The 21,753-nt window shown below is 36.3% G+C and overlaps 1 protein-coding gene across 5 annotated transcripts in view; it reads left to right on the top strand.

Moving 5' to 3' along the window:
* The window catches only part of LOC128229647 (solute carrier family 23 member 1-like), a 29,140-nt gene extending 14,406 nt beyond the window's left edge, over window positions 1-14,734 (top strand). For all 5 annotated transcript variants that reach the window (XM_052941418.1, XM_052941419.1, XM_052941420.1 and 2 more), the window contains 11 exons: window positions 1,732-1,862; window positions 2,960-3,006; window positions 3,432-3,613; window positions 3,947-4,061; window positions 4,267-4,420; window positions 4,891-5,040; window positions 7,336-7,439; window positions 12,684-12,813; window positions 13,297-13,440; window positions 14,084-14,179; window positions 14,462-14,734. In XM_052941418.1, coding sequence (XP_052797378.1) covers window positions 1,732-1,862; window positions 2,960-3,006; window positions 3,432-3,613; window positions 3,947-4,061; window positions 4,267-4,420; window positions 4,891-5,040; window positions 7,336-7,439; window positions 12,684-12,813; window positions 13,297-13,440; window positions 14,084-14,179; window positions 14,462-14,727 — 1,519 coding nt within the window. In that variant the 3' untranslated portion in view covers window positions 14,728-14,734. The remainder of the gene's footprint in view (window positions 1-1,731; window positions 1,863-2,959; window positions 3,007-3,431; window positions 3,614-3,946; window positions 4,062-4,266; window positions 4,421-4,890; window positions 5,041-7,335; window positions 7,440-12,683; window positions 12,814-13,296; window positions 13,441-14,083; window positions 14,180-14,461) is intronic.
* The last annotated feature ends 7,019 nt before the right edge of the window (window positions 14,735-21,753 follow it).

The raw sequence follows: 21,753 nt of genomic DNA, 5'->3' as shown, positions 1-21,753 counted from the left end.
TTCACAGCCAAATAAGCCATGTGCTTCTCACAAGAGGCCTTTTCAATGCCAAATACTACACATTTTGGCAACCATTAAGCCCATTCAAAAGCAATCAAATCCATGTGCAGCTCTATCATTAAGACTAGTACTCAATGCTATGGAGATAGTCTGAGAGGGTCATTACTCTAACCATAACAGGTTACTTTACTTAATAATGTTAACGATTTTATTAAAAGTAATCTAATGAAATGGAATATTTAATTTACATATATGTCATCCCAAATTGAATACAAATAATTTGTTTTTGCGTTATTCAAAATCATAATACTGGAAAATATTTTTTTGCCACTTTTGTACTTTAATCTTGAAATGGCATTGACCCCAAGGTAGTAAATGCATCATGTTAATTTAAGGTACTTAGGAAACATGAGCAATATACATTGAAATATATGGCTCTATTTTTTTAAATGTGTGACATATCTAAAGAAAAAATACTCATTTAGATATTAATGGCGACCATCTTGAATACCATTTGGATTTCTTGGTCCTCATTAAAGAAAGATTACATGAAATTAAGATCAAAACTTTTGCCATACTGTCACATATTAAATGCTTTCTAATATGCACCAACTTATAGGGTTCTTGCCCTTAAATCGATAAATTAATCTTTTTTTCAGGGAAATTATGGTAGCCAGGGCAACATAAATCTTGTTTTTGAGGAATATTTGTATGAAATTTGAATTAGGTCTTTTTCAACATCTTAATATCATTAAACAACACAAAACAAGTCATTTGTTAAGGTCACAGTAAATATGATAATGGCGACCATCTTGAATTCTGGTGGCCATATTGGATGAATTCAGAGTGGGTCCTGAGCTTCTGCAAGGTTACCAAGTTTCAAAATTTTAACCAAATGTGCATACTTTTTCACACTATCACCCGACTATATGCATCTCGAACTTAAACTCGGAGTATATTTCGTGATATAAAGGCCTCATATTGGCCATTTTCATAGCTTATATGAATGTATTTATAAATATATATTATACATGTCTTTTTCGTCAACATGGTTTTTCTTTTCAACTTACCTACCATTTTATTTTATTTTTCATTTTAATTTCGCCATTTTTTCAACAACAAACACATAGGCATCATTCTCCATAGGACCCATAATTTGCTTGTCGAATTACACATTACCATTGTTTTACTTATGCTCAATTACTATATCTAAAAAAATATAGTTTAAACAATCTCTGTACACCTTATTCTGGTTCCCATTTTCGCCCAATACAACGACTGTCAAAGCATGTCAAATGAGAGGGAGTCCTTTATTTATATATAAGTAATTATGATTTCAAACGCATCTATTGCATGAACTGTCCATATCATCAAAGTTGATTGTCTCTTTAACAACATACCTTATACAGAGTACTCAGACGTGATTGAAAAATGGTTCATATGAGTTGTTTTGCTGCGGTTGTTTTGTTTAAAAACACTGAGTACCCGATATTCATATCAAATGTAACACTCGTCTGTTTGTGACCAACGATTTTTTTTCAAAACATTTGGTATGATCTCATTACAGAATATTCAGCTTGGATTTTCCAATTTAATAGATTTACGAACTTAAAGACCACATTTACCAAGCGAAAACGTACATTCTTGTTATAAGTATAAACTAAGACCTCTTTTGTCATGTGTGATAAGCGGGTCATGGCTGCGACGGTTCTAAATCTGCCTATTTTTCAGATTACCTATAGTACAGTGTCCAGCATTTGCGTACATAGTTCCTATGCTCGCTCTCGTGAAAATACCCCGCTGGTCATGTCCGGCCGCGGCAGAGGAGGGCCTAGTCAACATCACAGCTAACGGGTCACAGCGTAAGCCGATATGCAAACCTATATACGGAGTGGTTGCCAATACGAGCTCTTGAGCTTTCGTTGACGCAATTATGTATTTAGAAAGACATCTTGGATTGTTATCCATCAAAAGTATCGCACGAACTACTCGTTCCCAATTCCTATTATTTGTATTTAGCCGATGATCAGCATCAACAATAGTTTGAAGGTGGAAACTAAGCTACATGATACTTTAAAAAAAAATACAAAATGTATTAACACAATTAAAAAGAAAATCCGATTACTCTGTTCACAATTATTCAAAGCCAGCTCGGTGTTCTGCGGTTGGATTTATTACGAAACCATAGCAAACTGAATGTATTTGTTATTCTGTTAAGTAGGAATGCCATGTAAAGTAGTTTGCTATAAAGTAAGATAATTTTTTAGTTCTTATTTCCGGATAATGTATTGGATAAAACTAGAACAACCCTAACAGATGTGCTAGGGGGAGGTCATTATAACTAAATTACAACATTAATGATTACGGGATCTAATCCAAACATAGAATAAAGTAAAACCAAATTGTGTGTTAGTTAATATATTCGATATGTATTTAAAGCGTGATATAAAATATTTGCGCATTTAAACCAGAATTCACAGCAGAGACCTCGGATTTAAAAAAAAACACAACGTGTCTCGCGTTTAAGCTACAGGATGTGCAATTCACAAATTTAACAACAGCTCAAAGATGAAATAGAAGAGGTCCTCCCTAAACTTTTAGATAACTACGAGATAAATGAGGAACCTAAAACCAGAATATAATATAAATTTTAAAAGTTATTAAACGTCCAAATTTTAAGTGAAGTTATTATAATAATCATGAAAATACTCACCTGTCGTGATAAAAATGTGGAAATTTCGAAATGAAAAGTCTTACTCACTCTGAAATAAAATGATATTATTTTTAAAAACAAACAACACAATAATAAATGTCTTATAACATTTGGATTCTGGAAAAAGTATCTAAATTAAGAAATGCTGCTTCAATGATATCCAGTAAGGTATACTATCCTTATATCTCCTGTTGTTTGCGACTATCTACAGACTGACTTTAAGAATTCTTTGGATTTTAATTTCAGTAGCGGACGGCGCCGTTTCTAGCGACCATGTAGAAAGAATGAACCAGGTATGAAGTAATAGTTATGGATGCAATGTATGGGGATCCCATGACGCAAACGCATTAGAAAAGATTTATTTTTTTATATAATAAAAACCATAAAAACCCCAAATAGAAACTTACGAGACAGGCGACACTTTATGTTACAACTTACATACTATTAAAATTTTAATAGATTCTTTGTGCGTCTCTAGAGTGAGTGTTTATTTAAAATTATGCAGTTGAAACTTTTCGAAGACATCAAATCCTTGCATAATTAAAAAGTCTTGTATTTATCAAACCAATGAAAACCATGCATAGTTTTCTTTTACCATTTATTCTTACTGTATTTTATTTGAATGCGACTAAAAGATGATAACATGTATTTCTTTTATAAGTTGGTCATCTTCGATTAGTCAATACGTATGTTCTTATACGTTTAAACACATTTTAAGTTGACTGGTTCAATCATGGTTGCGGCCCTGCTGGAAATCCTGATCGGAGCTTCTGGACTGGTTAGCGTGTTACTGAAGTTTATCGGACCTCTAACCGTGGCACCGACAATCATGCTGATGGGTCTCTCTGTGGCAGAAACTGGTTTCGACCTCTCGGGGAAGCATTGGGGCATCTCTGCAGCGTGCGTTCAATACTTAACCTGCTTACCAACTGTTGAAAAAACTGTTTGTATTTTGTAGTAATTATTAAGCCGCTCCTCAGCTTCAACCAAGAACATGTGATTATATGATAGAAGTTTTATTGTTCGCCTTTAACTGTTTATTGATTAATGATATTTGCTTTCGTATCAAGCTCTGACGTAGTTCTTTGCAAGTTTATAGTCATAGGTATGATGTTCATAAAAGTTTTTTGTAGTTATTTTGTAGCATTATTTTCTTCGTGGTTGATTGCTTGGTGCAAAAGCAATGTTATCCTCTGATTCATTCAGTAAACGGCAGTATGTTTGTGCTTACAGAACCATAATTTTGATCATCCTTTTCTCTGAAATCATCCCAATATTCGAGTTCAGCAACCCTTTCAGCAAGAACAAGGACCAGAAAATACAGTTTGTTCTTCATAAATTGTTCTCGGTAATTATTTTAAAGGCTCTTATATCACACAGCTTATCAAGAGCAGTAATTGCTTGTTACTATTTTACGAAATATAAGTGTGCTTTTAGTTCATTAATAATGCTGTAAGTTCAGTGTGTACACTTAAAGGGAGTCGTTCACAGAGTTTATGTTGGCATTAATGTAGTATTTGTAAAAGAAGAATATGTTAAAATATGTGTTGCAGGTAATCCTATCCACGTGCATCATGTGGTTTGTTTGTTACATACTCACCGCTACTGGTGCTCTCCCCGAAGAAGGTCATTATGGTTACGAAGCTAGAACCGACATCCGGTTGGACGTTATAAATGAAGTTGCTTGGGTCAGATTTCCTTATCCAGGTATTGGAGAAAAGCGGACATACTCTACGGTTTAAAAAATGGATTGAAATAATGTTTTAAGATTAAAACACCAATATGATGTGCTCCATCAATTCTAGTTTAATGTTACTAAATGGTGGTGTTAAAAGTGATAAACGTTGAGTTGACGGTATTAACTTTACATTTTGTGAGGGTTGGTACATGATTGATCTCGTTGAGACGAATTGTTTTTATGTGTTCATACACTCAGTCGGTATACAATTTTAGTTTATAATTTATTTCACTTCCCATAAAGGTAAAGCAAAAGCCTTTTTCTTATCACGCTCTTGTACACGATATTTCGTACGGTTGTAGGGAAGCCGGAGTACCCGGATATGTGTACTTAAAGAAGCATAATAGAGTCGGCCGGATTGTGGAAAATGGTATCATGTTAAAACAATTTCTTATATTATTTGAACTCACTACTTCATCTTGGTTTTTTTTTTCTGCAGGCTACTGGGGAACGCCTACGTTCAACTCTGGCTTCTTTATAGCTATGATTGCGGGTGTTGTCACCTCCGTCATAGAGAGTATTGGAGATTACTACACATGCGCTAGATTGGCCGGCGCTCTACCCCCACCGACACACGCCGTTAACAGAGGTGCTTTGAATTTGAAAGTTAATGATATTTCATATAGAAAGCCAACAACAGTTCTGTTCCAACTAAAGATAAGATGTACAAACATGTAGTTTATATTTATAACAAGGTAGAAATCAATCGGAAATGTGCCAAATCATTCGGTGAAAAAAGTCATTAATGGGTCGTAATGTAGCATGCACTCCTTTTCTTATTAAGAAAAACCTTCTAGGTATCGATCTCTCATAGTCGAGACTGCTTAAAGAACGTTGACGTTCGTGAGATTTATCTTTGCAGTTACATTATGTTTACACATTCTGCGGTTTTGCAGTAAGAATCTCTGGGCCGGTATTCATAAAAATATTAAGTCAATTCCTAACTTAAGTTAATTTATTAAGAAGTTAAAAGTAAGATTAAAAGATAAGTACAGGGTATTTTGGAATAAAACAAATTAAGTATGTATATTCAATAAAATCAATGAAAGTACTTCAGATATTTTTTGAGTAATATATCATATGACCTTTGAGATACTTAGCTTAGGAAAATGACCTACCTAAAGAAAATCACTTAACTTAGGAAAATGACTTAACGAAGGAAAATAACTTAACTTAGGAAAATAACTTAACTTAGGAAAATAACTTAACTACGAAAAATGACTTAACTTAGGAAAATCACTTAACTTAGGAAAATAACTTAACTTAGGAAAATGACTTAACTTAGGAAAATAACTTAACTTAGGAAAAGGACTTAACGAAGGAAAATGACTTAACTTAGGAAAATAACTTAACTTAGGAAAATAACTTAACTAAGGAAAATGACTTAACGAAGGAAAGTAACTTAACTTAGGAAAATAACTTAACTTAGGAAAATGACTTAACTTAGGAAAATAACTTAACTTAGGAAAATAACTTTACTTAGGAAAATGACTTAACTAAGGAAAATGACTTAACTAAGGATAATAGCTTAACTTAGGAAAATAACTTAACTAAGGAAAATAACTTAACTACGGAAAATGACTTAACTAAGGAAAATAACTTAACTTAGGAAAATGACTTAACTTAGGAAAATGACTTAACTAAGGAAAATAACTTAACTTAGGAAAATAACTTTACTTAGGAAAATGACTTAACTTAGGAAAATGACTTAACTAAGGAAAATAACTTAACTTAAGAAAATGACTTAACTCAGTAAAATAACTTAACTTAGGAAAATAACTTAACTTAGGAAAATGACTTAACTTAGGAAAATAACTTAACTTAGGAAAATGACTTAACTAAGGAAAATGACTTAACTAAGGAAAATAACTTAACTTAGGAAAATGACTTAACTTAGGAAAATGACTTAGGAAAATGACTTAACTTAGGAAAATGACTTAACTAAGGAAATGACCGTTATAAAATGTGTTATGAATACCGACCCTGTCAGGAACGATATTCATTAAACATCTTAAATCATTTCAAATCTAAAGTCAATTTCTTACGTTAAGTATCTGACTTATTGTATGATATAATTATTCATAGAATCTAAAATAATTTATTTTAATTGATCTGATTAAACAAACGAGCGTTCATGTTAAAAAATACTTACACTTTTCGTTTAATTTGTCTCTTAATGGTAAGGGAAGTTGACAAAGCAACAAATCTGCAATCTGTGATATACAGTGTGTGTATACCACGTGATAAATTGCGTCATAAATGCTACGTCAATATTTTGATTTGAAAAATACTTTAAACAAAGATAATTTTACTATTTTTTCACCATTTTAAATGAAACAAAGCGCAGTCTACGCAGCTTACGGAGCCCTACCTTCGGTCTTTTCCAGAATTTGATTGAGATTTTAGTTTCTTTAAACACCTCGACAAACCTTTTCACAATACGGCCGTCTGCCGGAGCACTGTCAAAACATGATTTTGGAAACAGGTTTGTCACAGTGTTTTATGAAACTAATCACTTTATCAAATTTCAGTAATAAAACAAATACGGGGCTTTTTAAGCGGCATAGACTGCCCTTTGTTTCATTCAAAATGGTGTTGTAAAAGAAAAGTTATCTTTGATTTAAGTCTTCATTTTAAGCAAAATGTTGCCATCCGATGTAGCATATATAACGTATTTATCACGAGGAATACACACACTGGATATATAACAAACATGAAGAACATGTCTGGCATGAGCTGATTCATGTGTGTTACTAGCTTGTGTGGGGACATGTTTCATGGACAAATTATGCTTTACGCAGCGACCATAGGATTGGATATTAATTGACTGTTTATTATTAAGTTAGTTCACAAGATATTACAACGTTGCTCGTGTGAAATTCAGGTATATTTGTGGAAGGAATTGACTGCATCATTTCATCAGCCGTGGGTGCTGGATTTGGAGTGACATCATGTAGCCAAAATATTGGCGTCATCAGCTTAACGAAGGTAACACGGATAATCCCATTTTTTGAATAGTTTACCCGGGGATAGGGGATGTGGGTATTTCAGGGACTTTAAACAGCGATTGAATTCATAAATGCGGGTCTCTGATAACCTTGGTCTTATGTTTGGGGCAACTTGGTCGGACGTATAGGAGATAGACACCATATATTCCGAAAAGTTAACCCGGGGATATGGGATGTGGGTTTTTCAGGGACTTTAAACAGCGATTGAATTCATATATGCGGGTCTCTGATAACCTTGGTCTTATGTTTGGGGCAACTTGGTTAGACGTATAGGAGATAGACATCAGATAATCCGAAAATCAGCAAATACAGTATTTTCTCAAAACAAGCCTTGAATTGTCAATTCGAGCTTGTATGAGACTGATAATAGATCAATTTACATGGTGAAAAGGTTATGTTGTCGTTGTTGCAGCTAATTTACCCGTTTATACATAGCACATATTGGTTTACCAGTTAATAGTGTGTATATTTAGCATTTGAAGTCACGTGATATGTACTGTGAAACAAATACTTTCGCTGTTTTTTGTAATGCGTTGTTCTCAACGATATCAATTTTATGTTAGTTTTTAACAATTTTCTTTTTTATGTTGAAATTGTATTATCTAGTGCCCCTTCAATCTCCGTGTACGATTAATGTCTGAAGCATATCCGACCCCACAGGTTCTGGCAAAGGGTTGACTTAAACCCCCAGTTAATTTACATTTTACTGACCGTTCCAATGCGGTACCTAACAATCCGTGATAAACATACCTAGTTTTTTTTATATATAGTATGTATGCACTGTGCTGCTTGTGGAGTTTTGTGCTGTTCTTCCATGTTTCTTGTTTGTGAGTTTATGTTCTATGTCTTTGGCGTTTACCCAGTGCCATTAAACCGGGTTTATGTTTAAACTTTTTGCTATTGAGCTTGTTTCTGTAGCTTTTCACATAAATATTAAGAATAATAACAAAGGGATCTCTTTTATTGAAACAACTGGATGAACTCGCCAAGTGATAAAAAAACAATGATAACCACAATATGTTAGGATAAGTGAACGAGATGTTAAACGGGTTGATTTCGTATCTTTTTATATTGTATTTTTGTCAGGATATGTGTTGCCATCACTGCTTATAATTGTTTAAATGACACATTCTGTGACTTGCGTATTGGTAAGTTCAAAAAGTAAGGGTAAGCATCAGGGCTGGTATTCAATATTGGTCTTTATTTGAATCAGATTGCTTGTGCGCTAAAAGGAGTAATTAAGTGAACATACTACAACATTTAAAATACAATAAGTGACTAAAGAATTTATTCGACTGACCTCAATGTAACATTGCTTGTCTCGAAATAAAGCAAATATTTTCGGATAATTAAGTAATCATCTTAGCAATAATATAAGTGAAATCCGGAGACCTTAATTCGGATAGGAAAAAGAAAATCGTGAGAGGAAAAGGAAACAATGCCTTTTTTGTATCAAGCATTTTTTTCCTGCGTCAAACGCGGGGAATAGGTATAATAAGGCATTTTTCTAAAGTCTACGTAAACGGGGATAGTGTAAGCTCTGGTAAGTTATTAAACAAACATTGTATACACTTTACTAAACTTTCATCTGTAAAACTTAATACAAGTATGGACAATGGATATGCGAGAACGTGTTGTAAGCTATGCTTAATTATAAAGGCGCTTAAAAAGTAAGATTGCTCCCACCAGAAATACACTACAACAAAATTATACAATGTTGGTGTTCTAAAATAGTATACATATTGTATTTCATATCAAAACAACTGATAAAATCCATTTCCATTTCCACACCTATCTGGTTTTGTAAAGCAAGTTCGTAATAAATGTATACGTGTCATATTATCTTATATCACGCCACCCTTACTTAATTCAGTTCTTAGGTCACCAGGCATAAGTAATTCGGTCATTTGGGTCACTGTCACACTGCACTCACCCGCGGAATTGATGTCTTCTCGGTTTTTGAAGTGCGTAGACATCTTGATTACTGAGCCACTATTTTATGTAAGATATCGTTAATATCCCGGGATATTGTTTATCAATCGCGCGAAATAGTTTTTGTGGATCGGCGTAGGCGGCAGGATTCTTTTCCTTGAAATAATAGTTCCGTAAAATGTCATCCTTTTCAACAGTACCCATCATGAACGATCTTAGAAACACTGACACAGTGTTACAATGAATGCTCTTCTATGATGGAATGAATTAATGAATACATGAAAGGTGGCATTATTTCTTTAAAATAGGGATCTCATTGTGTTGCTGTGATTGTTGAAGTAGATGTTTTCTTGTCCATAAGCTCAAAATCATATGCACACTAAATAAAACATCATTCTGCATCAAATGTGCAGTAAGTTTTGTTTATTTGCTTATAGAATTTTAAATTGATGTAATGTTTGCTTAAATGAGCAAACAAAATGTGCGAATAGATGCACAATACAAACCAAAGACTTATACGAGTCAGCAGTGTCATTAGAAAATAATATTATTATCAAAGCCGCACCAGAAATGATCAAGAAACATTATGAAAGGAATTCATTTAGGAATGGAACAAACAGTATCAATGGGCTTATATGACCCAAACTTACTCAAATTATACTTCAGTTTGGATACAATTTTCCATTATATGATCTTGAAGTACTAACAAATTACAGCATGTCGGCATGTTGGCATACATAAAGTACAGCTCGGCCGGGTGGGCAGCTCGGCGGGCGGGCTGTCTGGCTGGTTCTTTACAGTTCCTCCCGGGTCTGTTTAAAATAATAAGAAAGGAAAATAGATAAATCAACAACACCCAAACATACAATCATTGACGCCCTTATAGCATACACAACATACTCAATTAACACATCCCTGGCATACCAGTTTAAATTGATGGGCTCAACTTTTAAGTGATCCACCACGACCAAAAGCTGCTCATGACAGGTGCGATGAAGCCAACACTTGAAGATGAACCCAATATCACATTTTAGTTAGAAAACTACTGATGTAACCTAAATCTCAAATTTTTCTCGGGCTTTATTTTATATAAACACGTCTTTATTACATACTGTAAACATATTTGTGAACGAAATGGTACGAAACTGGGGACGAATACAAACTTGGTGAAAAAACATGGGTTTTTTTACAAATATTTAAAGAACAGACATAAAATGTATTCATTCTTAAAGTTTACACCTATTTACACAAGGTGTACTTGCATTTTGAAGCTGTCAGCAACTGCTTCATGCATTAATCATCAAACATCTGACTAAGTGAAAACTGTACCAGGTAGTTTCACTTCGCGGCAGCCATTTTGGATTTTTGTTTACATTTTGGCGAAGTCTATAAATGGTCTAAGAACGTTCATAGTCCAGTTGTTTTCGTATCAAAAGTGATAAAAACTATGAGAGACCCCTCCCATACTTAAATACAAACCAAATAATCCTTTGTACTTGCCTTAAAACATGAAAAAAAAAACTTTTAATCAAATTTTCACTTTCGTTTTCAGTGAACTCTGACTGGATCCCAGAATATTTCATCATCTAATTCTATAAATAGCCACATGGTTCTCCGCAAATGTTGATATACGTCTTTTAAAGGGTGTATAAAACCGGTACCAGCATTGAGTCGCCTTCCGTGAAAAATTTATATTAATGAGATTCATAAGGGGAGATAACTACAATCGACTTGGCATCGCTACTGAGTACATTCATGGTATGTAACTACATAGTAGGTCACCTAAGGTCACGAAGCTGTGTGAGTCACGAACGGCACGAATGCATAAATTAACGAAAAGCATAATATACGTCATCAAAATAAGCTAGATGAACTACACAAATTCACATCGTAATCTAAACAAATTAAATAATAGAATAAACACGCAGGTTCATGATTTAGGCCTCTCAATTAATGTAGGTCACGTACATAAACAACGCAGGTAAAACACAGATATTTGCACAAAGAACAATATGTATACAGTGCAAATAATGAAGCAATTTCAATAACTATCATGCCACGCACACGTAGAGCCGTTCATGTGTAACATTCTGATTATGAAGTACTTACAATACACATTTAACCCAGCTGAAGTCCATGACACACTCTTAGGCAGGGCGCTTACAAAATGGCGACGATCGAAAAGTGAAATGATCATGCTAAATAGAGGCGGCGTATTCTGTATAATATACTTTATCGATATATGGTTTCCAAAAAGCATTGACTTCGTTTGTTTGTTTATTGATCAGTGAAATAGTGTTTACATATCATTTCATTTTTAAGGATTTTTTTGAATTGTTTGGAATCGATTAATCAATTATAGTAACTACTTCTTATAACCGACTCACACCTGTAACAATACACTTAGTTTTACGCCGTTTTCGAGCGGTTGCGTATAAATATGTTGTCTTCATTTTGTGATTTTTTTCAGCTGCATGTTCAGGGATATGCAAAATGTACGAGTTCAAGTGTACATTACTATACATCAATTCAGTTTTGTTGAAGATTAAAGATGTCATGTGTATTCAAGCATTCAATGAGCGCATTATTTCGACCGAATCACCGTGTAATAATTTGTAGTAACGATCTGATGTGCCTACTATGAACGTGGCCCTGAAGGGCCCCCGTTAAAAAACGTTGACGATTGTTGACTAAAATGCTAAGATAGCTCACCCCGCATTAACATAGATTTCTAATTATACGCGAGTTGTTTCTCTTGGATCATGTTTATGCGAGGAGGGGTAACAAACTATACAACGGTTTCAACTCTTTTCGTTTTAAATCAAATTTTCACACGCAGTCACTTCCTCTATCCCAAAAGGTATGCTCTCCTCTCAAAAGGTATGATTCCTCCCCCCTCTCCCCCCCCCCCCCCCCCCCCCAGAATTCTACTACCCACCCGTAACGGCAGCAAAAAGCAAAGATCGCTCCCCTGTAGGAGCCAAATCTTAGTTTTTATAAAGATCGCTCCACCTATTTTTATACTACTTATGCTGTTGTATTGTGTGGGTGGCGTCTATCTTATCTATGCATTGTCAGGGTTTCTGAGATAAATTTCAGTATGATATTGTTTACCGGAAATAACAACATTTATCCCACATTTATTGTAAAGCATGTATTGGTCATTCAAGCGACCTTGAATGCCCTGCGCAAAATGGCCATTGCCATGAAGCGTCAAAACGACTTGTGGTTCATACAATATGAACGTCAACTTGACTTAATAATAAAAACTTGGGAAATATAAATATTTAAGGTGGGCAGTCGGCGTGTTGTATTGATGGGGGGATTCATCATGGCGCTCTTCGGCTGTCTGGGTAAATTCTCGGCGGTGGTCGTCTCCATGCCCGACCCCATCATCGGCGCTTCCTTCCTCGTTCTCTTCGGTAAGTGGGCGGGACAAAACTATATGTGTATTGCTGAGTAAATACTGCTTTTGATATTTTAATGTCCAGACACGATGGCATAGGTTTTTCGAATGTAGTCATTGTTATCAAAATATGATTGCAGAATTTTCAAAAATAAAGTTTGAACTCATTATTTCTTTCCACAGGCTTGCTTTGGCGGCATTCGAGGCCTCCAGCCATCAGATCTCAGTAAGTTGGGCCTTAAACCCAACATGTTATATATAACAGGCATGATGACCGCTGTCGGGGCCTCCAACCATCAGACATCAGTAAACTGTTTGATATATATGTCCCTCATGGGCCTCTAATTATGCCTCTTGTCTATTTAACAGGCATGATGACCGCTGTCGGGGCCTTCAATCCTCAGAACGGGATTTTTAATTCCTTGAGGAATCTCGTCGTGTTCTGTATAACACTCTTTCTTGGCCTTTTCTAATAATGTTCGCCATTTTCTATCCACAGGCGTACTTGCCGCAGTCGGGGCCTCCAATCTTCAGTATGTGGATCTGAATTCCTCGCGGAATCTCGTCGTGTTCGGTATATCTCTCTTCCTGGGTCTCTCCTTCCCTAATTGGGTCACCGCCAACGAACAGCTCATTAGAACAGGTAGAGTTCAGAACTAGAACGTTTAGTTGACAAGCTTTTTAGGGACGTAAATAAGCTTATTTCAGAATAACAGTCAAGACCCGCTATATAAAAGTCTCTGATCTGAAATGTTTACATCGAACTTGTTTCCCCGTTCCGAATGTATTCCTTCTGTTTCTATCTAAAACAATTCTGCTTATGTGTATTTTTGGCTTGGAAATTTGTTAAATCGGATTATATTTCAGTATTTTAATAGTCTGAAAATTTTCGTGATCATCAATGAGCAATTCAATAACAAGTATAAAGTCAAACCTGTAATAAATCCCACCTTTGGGAAAAGATCAAAGTGGCTGTTTAAGACAGGTGGTCACTTAATTCAGGTGGAAAATTTCCGCCACTTATTCTTTGTTTAAACAGAGTTCGATTATATATCCTAACTACCACCCCACACCAATATCTTTAACAACATCATTAAATAATATTACGAATACGTTATAGATTTATCCTCGCACATGTAACATAACCATTACATGTATTTGTTTTCATTTTTCTTGGTAGTAGTTAGCTATTGACATACTTATGTTTTATATTTAAAGGGAAGTTTACTGTTCATAATAGGATTCCATTTGTTCAATGTTATCAGTCGTCTCTTTCCGTTGCCTAGGTAATGAGAACTTGGACCAGGTGATCCAGGCGCTGCTCGCCAACAACATGTTCATGGGTTGCTTCAGCGCCCTCGTCCTCGACAACGTCATACCCGGTTAGTAAACGCCATACCCGGAAAGTATATACCAGTACAGTAACGTTTCATACGTAGGCCATGGTTAGCGTATGTTCAGTCTATACGAATATTGTATTTAAGTGTCATAAATATTTATCCGCCATCTTTTCAGTCATTTTAGAAACATTGATGCAATGCGATGTTTATTCGAATATTATATTAACTAAGCATATATTTTAACAAAAAGAATATTAATCATATATATTTATTTGCGTATAAATATATAATTTCCTCTATGAAATCACTCAATCCCTTGAACAGGTACTGACGAAGAACGTGGTATTATCATCTGGCGGGAAGTACCCGAGGACACGGACGAAGACAGCGACGACAACCAGGACAACAATCTCACGATGAAGACGTATGATCTCCCCTTCGGTATGAATCTCATAAGAAGCCTCCGCTGGGGAAAGTACGTACCATTCTTCCCCACCTTCGAGGGATTTAATGATCTCCGATGTTGCCCCTGCAAGAAGGATCAGCCCGATCTGGATGAAGTCGATGTCGTCGTTAAAAACAATCCATAAATGGGCTCACAGATATACAGATAAAGACAGACACCGCAATCAATCAAGAGTTTTATATTTTTATCAAAGCGCTGAAGGGATGGATGCGGCTCTATGTTGGTCTTAAACAATTTACCAATACATAGAATAAATAGATATTAAAGATAATGATCAAGACAATCTGCTACGTTATCAAAGCATTGAGGGTTTAAAGCCGCATGAATACTGTTATGAATTAGAAACCTATATTTTGTGTACAACTCCAACCTTTTACATTAAATGGCTGAAGTAATGTGGTCCGACAAGAGTCCTGCTACCAATTAAACGACTACAATTCAAAAACAAATGATCCACTGAATAATGTTGCACTGCTTGCTTTATAATTATATTCTTACGTAGAACTAAACTTCATTCACCTATCATTCAGCATCCTATTGTGTTAAGTCAGGCATGATATTATCTGTTGCAACCGTTGCGCCAAGTGTAGGCAGCAGAAATTTTGTGCTCTTGATAATTTGTGTTATTGTGTAAAAACGGATGACTTTAGAACCAGGATTTTTTGCATAGTATTTGATGAATATATGCAGACAACATTTGTGTGATTTTTAATTAAATTCATTTATTCGAAAGTGGGTTTTATTCGATAAAACAATTGGATGTGCAATGAAATAGGCTGCTTTTACCTGTAAAATAGTTTATGCTATTTTAGTGAACACAATCTCACAAACATAATGTGCTTTATAAAATACAATAGAGACCAATTATTGAAGTTGGAAAACATACCCAGAAGGTTTTTACGACCGGATAAAGAAACATTGAAAGTATTAAAGGATTATGATATTTTGACATACAGATCTGCCAGAGGCGGTCATTATCAGCTTACACGAAATTGGGATGACAATCAAGGGATCAATTTGGAAAATTTAAGAGCATTACCTGAAGCTATTCCAACTGTAATATCAACATGTAGATCAAAGCCTAAACAAAAATGCAACAAAGAAATGCTGGACTCTAAGAGAAAAATGAATTTATCCCACATTAAATATGAATCTCAAACAATAGTTAAAGGCCAGAAAAACATAAAAATTTGTTGCATAAACCCAAGATCCTTGAAAAACAAAACGATATCTTTTAGTGACTTGATACTCTCGAATGATCTAGATATCATTGCTGTGACTGAGACATGGTTAGGCACCTCAATCGATAAAGCATGTCTAAGTGAATTATTACCGGATGGGTATAAAATCAAGCATGTGCCACGCCCAGGTAGTGGGCGAGGTGGTGGGGTGGCCCTGATCTATAAATCGGTGATTGGTGTTAAAATAGTCTCTTCAACCAGTGATAATATATTTTCAACATTTGAACATATTGAGTGTAATGTAAGTATCAACAACTATACATTGCTCATGGCCGTTATGTACAGACCTCCTCCATCAAAGAAGAATGGCTTGAATGCACGAGATTTTCTGGATACCGAATGGCCAGATTTCTTATCAAAATTTGCCACAATTGACAACAATGTCATTATCACCGGCGATCTGAATTTTCATTTGGACAATCTTTCTGATCGCGACACCATCAAATTTAACAGTGTGCTTCAATCCTGTGGCATGTATCAACATGTGAAAGGGCCAACCCACGTCCAAGGTCATACCTTAGACGTGGTCATTACCAGAGACATGGAAAACATAATATCTTCAGTTGTAGTGACCGATCCTGGATTATCAGATAGCTCTGGCAAAATAGCTAAGGATCATTTCGCAGTAATGTTCAATGCGCTTGCAGCGAAGCCCCCTCCGGTAAAGAAAACTGTAACATACAGGAAACTTCGGTCGATTGACGTTGATTCATTCAAAGCTGATATTCTATCATCCGATCTTTTGAAATTGTCTCAGAGTACGTCAGATGCAGACACTCTTGTCTCATCATACAATAGTGAACTTTCAGCTTTAATAGACAAGCACGCGCCATTGTGTTTAAAAACCATCACATTGAGACCATCTTGTCCCTGGTACACGGAGGAGCTTCACGGTGCCAAACATGTGAAGCGTAAGCTAGAACGTAAATGGCAGATTTCAAGACTCAACGTTGACCATTTAATGTATAGGAACCAATGCGCAATCGTTAACAAAATGTTGAAAAAGGCAAGAATTGATTATTACTCAGAGAAAGTAAAATCAAGTGAACGGGACCAAAAAAGTTTGTTCAAATTAACGAAACATTTATTGAATGGCCCAAGCGAAGTTGCACTTCCACCAGGTAAGAAACCAGAAGTTTTAGCACAGGAGTTCAGCGATTTCTTTATAGATAAAATAGAAACAATCAGAACGAACATTTCATCTCGGCATCAGAGTGAATCAGTACCAGAAGATCGACGCACAGAAGTACGTGATATTGCGCGAATGGATAATTTCATTCCAGCAACAGAGGAGGAGGTGAAAAAGCTTGTTCAACAGTCAGCTAACAAGTCTTGTGAACTAGACCCTCTTCCTACATGGCTCTTGAAATCGTGTATAAACGAACTTCTACCAATTTTGCTGAAAATTGTTAACAGCTCGCTTCAAAGTTCAATCGTGCCTAAATCATTTAAAGCATCACGAATAAGGCCATTGTTAAAAAAGCCTAGTCTTGACAAAAACATACTCAAGAATTACAGACCCGTATCAAATTTGCCATATCTCTCAAAAATCCTCGAAAAAGTGGTAAACAGAAGAATTGAGGAACATTTGACAAACAATCAATTACATGAAACAAACCAGTCAGCATACAGGAAATTTCATTCAACTGAAACGGCATTGGTAAAAGTTCAAAACGACATTCTTGAATCATTAGACACAGGTGATGTTACGGTACTCGTGATGCTGGACCTGTCGGCTGCATTTGACACCATTGACCATAACACCCTTCTTCAAAGACTCGAATCTGACTTTGGATTTGCAGATAAACCTCGTCAATGGGTCGCATCATACCTAACAGACCGCTACCAAACGGTATGCATCGACGGCAAACTCTCTGAACCGGTCCTTATGAAATTCAGTGTTCCTCAAGGATCGGTACTGGGCCCAAAATTCTACACGATGTACACTAAGCCGGTCGGGTCTATCTGTAAAAACCATCGTCTAAACCACCATTTTTATGCAGATGACTCCCAACTCTATCTTTCGTTTAAACCAACTGACCAAGCATCAAAGGTAGTCACAATCACGCGAGTTGAACAATGCCTAAAAGAAATCATATCATGGATGAATTCAAACATGTTAAAGTTGAATGCAGACAAAACTGAATTAATTATTTTTTCAAGTCAAAAACACTCCAAACTTGTTGAAAATCTAGAACTGGAAATTGGCGATACGAGCATAAAACCATCAAAAACTGTTCGAAACCTTGGTGTTACGCTTGATTCGAACATGCACATGGACCAGCATGTTAATTCGGTGACTCGAACATGCTATGGTCAGATACGACAGATTGGTCACATTCGGCCATATTTGACCGCTGATGCCACCAAGACTCTCATAAACTCGCTTGTGACATCACGGTTAGATTATTGCAATGCTCTCTTGTATGGCGTGCCGAAATCAACAACGAACAAACTGCAAATTGTTCAAAACACAGCTGCACGTATCATTACGAAAACAAGCCGTTTTGAACACATAACACCAATCCTTAAAGACCTTCACTGGCTTCAAATACAAGATAGAATTAAATATAAAATTATCATTCAAACTTTCAAGACTTTGCATGGTCAGTCACCGGTTTACATGAGCGACTTAGTAGAGGTTTACGTGCCAACTAGAAACCTGAGATCAGCAAGTGCAGCAACCACCCTTGTGCCACAAAAATGTCGACTGGTCTCCTACGGTGATAGGAGTTTCAAAGTTGCTGCCGCAAAACTATGGAATTCTCTCCCGGACACTCTCAGAAAAGAATCATCACTTAATTCATTCAAAAGAGCTCTCAAAACACAACTTTTCAAAACTTCCTACAACGTATAGATAACAACTGTGGCTGTTTTTATCCCTACTTATTTTTACGATACAGAACTACAGTAACTGTATATGTATATATATATATATATATGTATATGTATATATATATATTTGGTTTCATGTTGTTGATTTCTTATTCTAATTTTACTTTTTTATGCTTATTTTATTGCATATAGCATTTTTAGACACTTTATGTGTGTGTGTTTTTTTGACAACATATGAGTTTCACTTGAATTGGTTTAATATGTTAAAATATGTCACTTTTGGTGATTTCCACATATCTGCGATATGTCACATGTTTAATTGTAAAGCGCCCTTGAACGTATTTTATTATGAAAAGGGCGCTCAACAAATCTGGTCTAATAATAATAATAATAATAATAATAATAATATAATAATAATAATAATAATAATAATAATATTATATATCACTAATAATTGTATGCTATATTCATGACTCAAAACTATTTTTGAAGGTTATTTCTTTACATGTTTCATGCATATTTACATTTTATTGCCAAAATTGCATATTGATTATGTTCTTAAATACATGTAGACAGAAAATACTTATTTATTTATTAAAACTCTTAGTTATACAGTTTAAGTACTACCAGTACTCGCCTGGCGACATACCAAAGACAATATTAAATGGTACCAGTACTAGCAGTCCTTGCCTGGCGACAAAATAAAGACAATATAAAATGGCACCAGTACTAGCAGTCCTCGCCTGGCGACAAAATAAAGACAATATAAAATGGTACCGTAATAGCAAACCTCGCAAAGACAATATAAAATGGTACCAGTACTAGCAGTCCTCGCCAAGCGACACACCAAAAGCAATATAAAATGGTACCGTTACCAGCAGTTCTCGCCAAGCGACACACCAAAAGCAATATAAAATGGTACCGGTATTAGCAGTCCTCGCCAAGCGACACACCAAAGGCAATATAAAGTGGTACAGGTACCAGCAGTCCTCGCCAAGCGACACACCAAAGGCAATATAAAATGGTACCAGTACTAGCAGTCCTCGCCAAGCGACACACCAAAAGCAATATAAAATGGTACCGGTACCAGCAGTCCTCGCCAAGCGACACACCAAAAGCAATATAAAATGGAACCGGTATTAGTAGTCCTTGCCAAGCGACACACCAAAGGCAATATAAAATGGTACCAGCACTAGCAGTTCCCGCAAGGCGACATACCAAAGACAATATAAAAATGGTACCAGTACTAGCAGTCCTCGCCTGGCGACACACCAAATACAATATAAAATGGCACTAGTTAGAAGTCCTCGCCTGGCGACACATCAAAGACAATATAAAATGGCACCAGTCAGTAGTCCTCGCCTGGCGACACACCAAATACAATATAAAATGGCACCAGTAAGTAGTCCTCGCCTGGCAACACAACAAAGACAATATAAAATGGCACCAGTTAGTAGTCCTCGCCTGGCGACACACCAAAGACAATATAAAATGGCACCAGTTAGTAGTCCTCGCCTGGCGACACAACAAAGACAATATACAATGGTAGCAGTACAAGCAGTTCTCGCCTGGCGACATACCAAAGACAATATAAAATGGCACCAGTTCTTGCAGTTCTCGCCTGAGGACATACCAAAGACAATATAAAATGGCACCAGTTCTAGTAGTTCTCGCCTGGCGACATACCAAAGGCAATATAAAATGGCACCAGTACTAGCAGTTCTCGCCTGGCGACATACCAAAGGCAATATAAAATGGCACCAGTACTAGCAGTTCCTGCCTGGCGACATACCAAAGGCAATATAAAATGGCACCAGTACTAGCAGTTCTCGCCTGGCGACATACCAAAGACAATATAAAAAGGCAGCAGTTCTAGTAGTTATCGCCTGGCGACATACCAAAGGCAATATAAAATGGCACCAGTACTAGCAGTTCTCGCCTGGCGACGTACCAAAGACAATATAAAAATGGCACCAGTTCTAGCAGTTCTCGCCTGGCGAAATACCAAAAACAATATAAAATGGCACCAGTTCTAGCAGTTCTCGCCTGGCGACATACCAAAGACAATATAAAATGGCACCAGTTCTATCAGTTCTCGCCTGGCGACATACCAAAGGCAATATAAAATGGCACCAGTACTAGCAGTTCTCGCCTGGCGACATACCAAAGGCAATATAAAATGGCACCAGTTCTAGCAGTTCTCGCCTGAGGACATACCAAAGACAATATAAAATGGTGCCAGCACTAGCAGTTCTCGCCTGGCGACTGACAAAAGACAAAATAGAATGGTACCAGTACTAGCAGGCCTCGCCTGGCAACATACCAAGGACAATATAAAGGAGACATTTCCCGCAAGTCGACATACCAAAGGCAATATAAAATGGTACCAGTACTAGCAGTTCCCACAAGTCGACATACCAAAAGCAATATAAAATGATACCAGTACTAGCAGTTCCCCGAAGTCGACATACCAAAGGCAATATAAAATAATTCCAGTACTAGCAGTCCTTGCCAGGCAACATACCAAAACAATATTAGATGATACCATTACTAGAAGTCCTGGCCAGTCGACATACCAAAGGCAATATAAAATGAAACCAGTACTAGCAGTTCCCGCAAGTCGACATACCAAAGACAATATAAAATGATACCAGTACTAGCAGTTCCCGCAAGTCGACATACCAAAGGCAATATAAAATTATACCAGAACTAGCAGTACTCGCCTGGCGACACACCAAGGACAATATAAAGGCGACATTCTTAAGACAATATAAAATGGAACCGGTACAAGCAGTTCCCGCAAGTCGACTTACCAAAGGCAATATAAAATGGTACCAGTACTAGCAGTTCCTACAAGTCGACATACCAAAGGCAATATAAAATGATACCAGTACTAGCAGTTCCCGCAAGTCAACATACCAAAGGCAATATAAAATGATACCAGTAATAGCAGTTCCCGCAAGTCGACTTACCAAAGGCAATATAAAATGGTACCAGTACTAGCAGTTCCTACAAGTCGACATACCAAAGGCATTATAAAATTATACCAGAACTAGCAGTCCTCGCCTGGCGAC

The sequence above is a fragment of the Mya arenaria genome, chromosome 4 (genome assembly GCF_026914265.1).
Source record: "Mya arenaria isolate MELC-2E11 chromosome 4, ASM2691426v1".
Classification (NCBI taxonomy): Eukaryota; Metazoa; Mollusca; class Bivalvia; order Myida; family Myidae; genus Mya; species Mya arenaria.
This window is presented reverse-complemented; position numbering and strand designations above follow the sequence as displayed.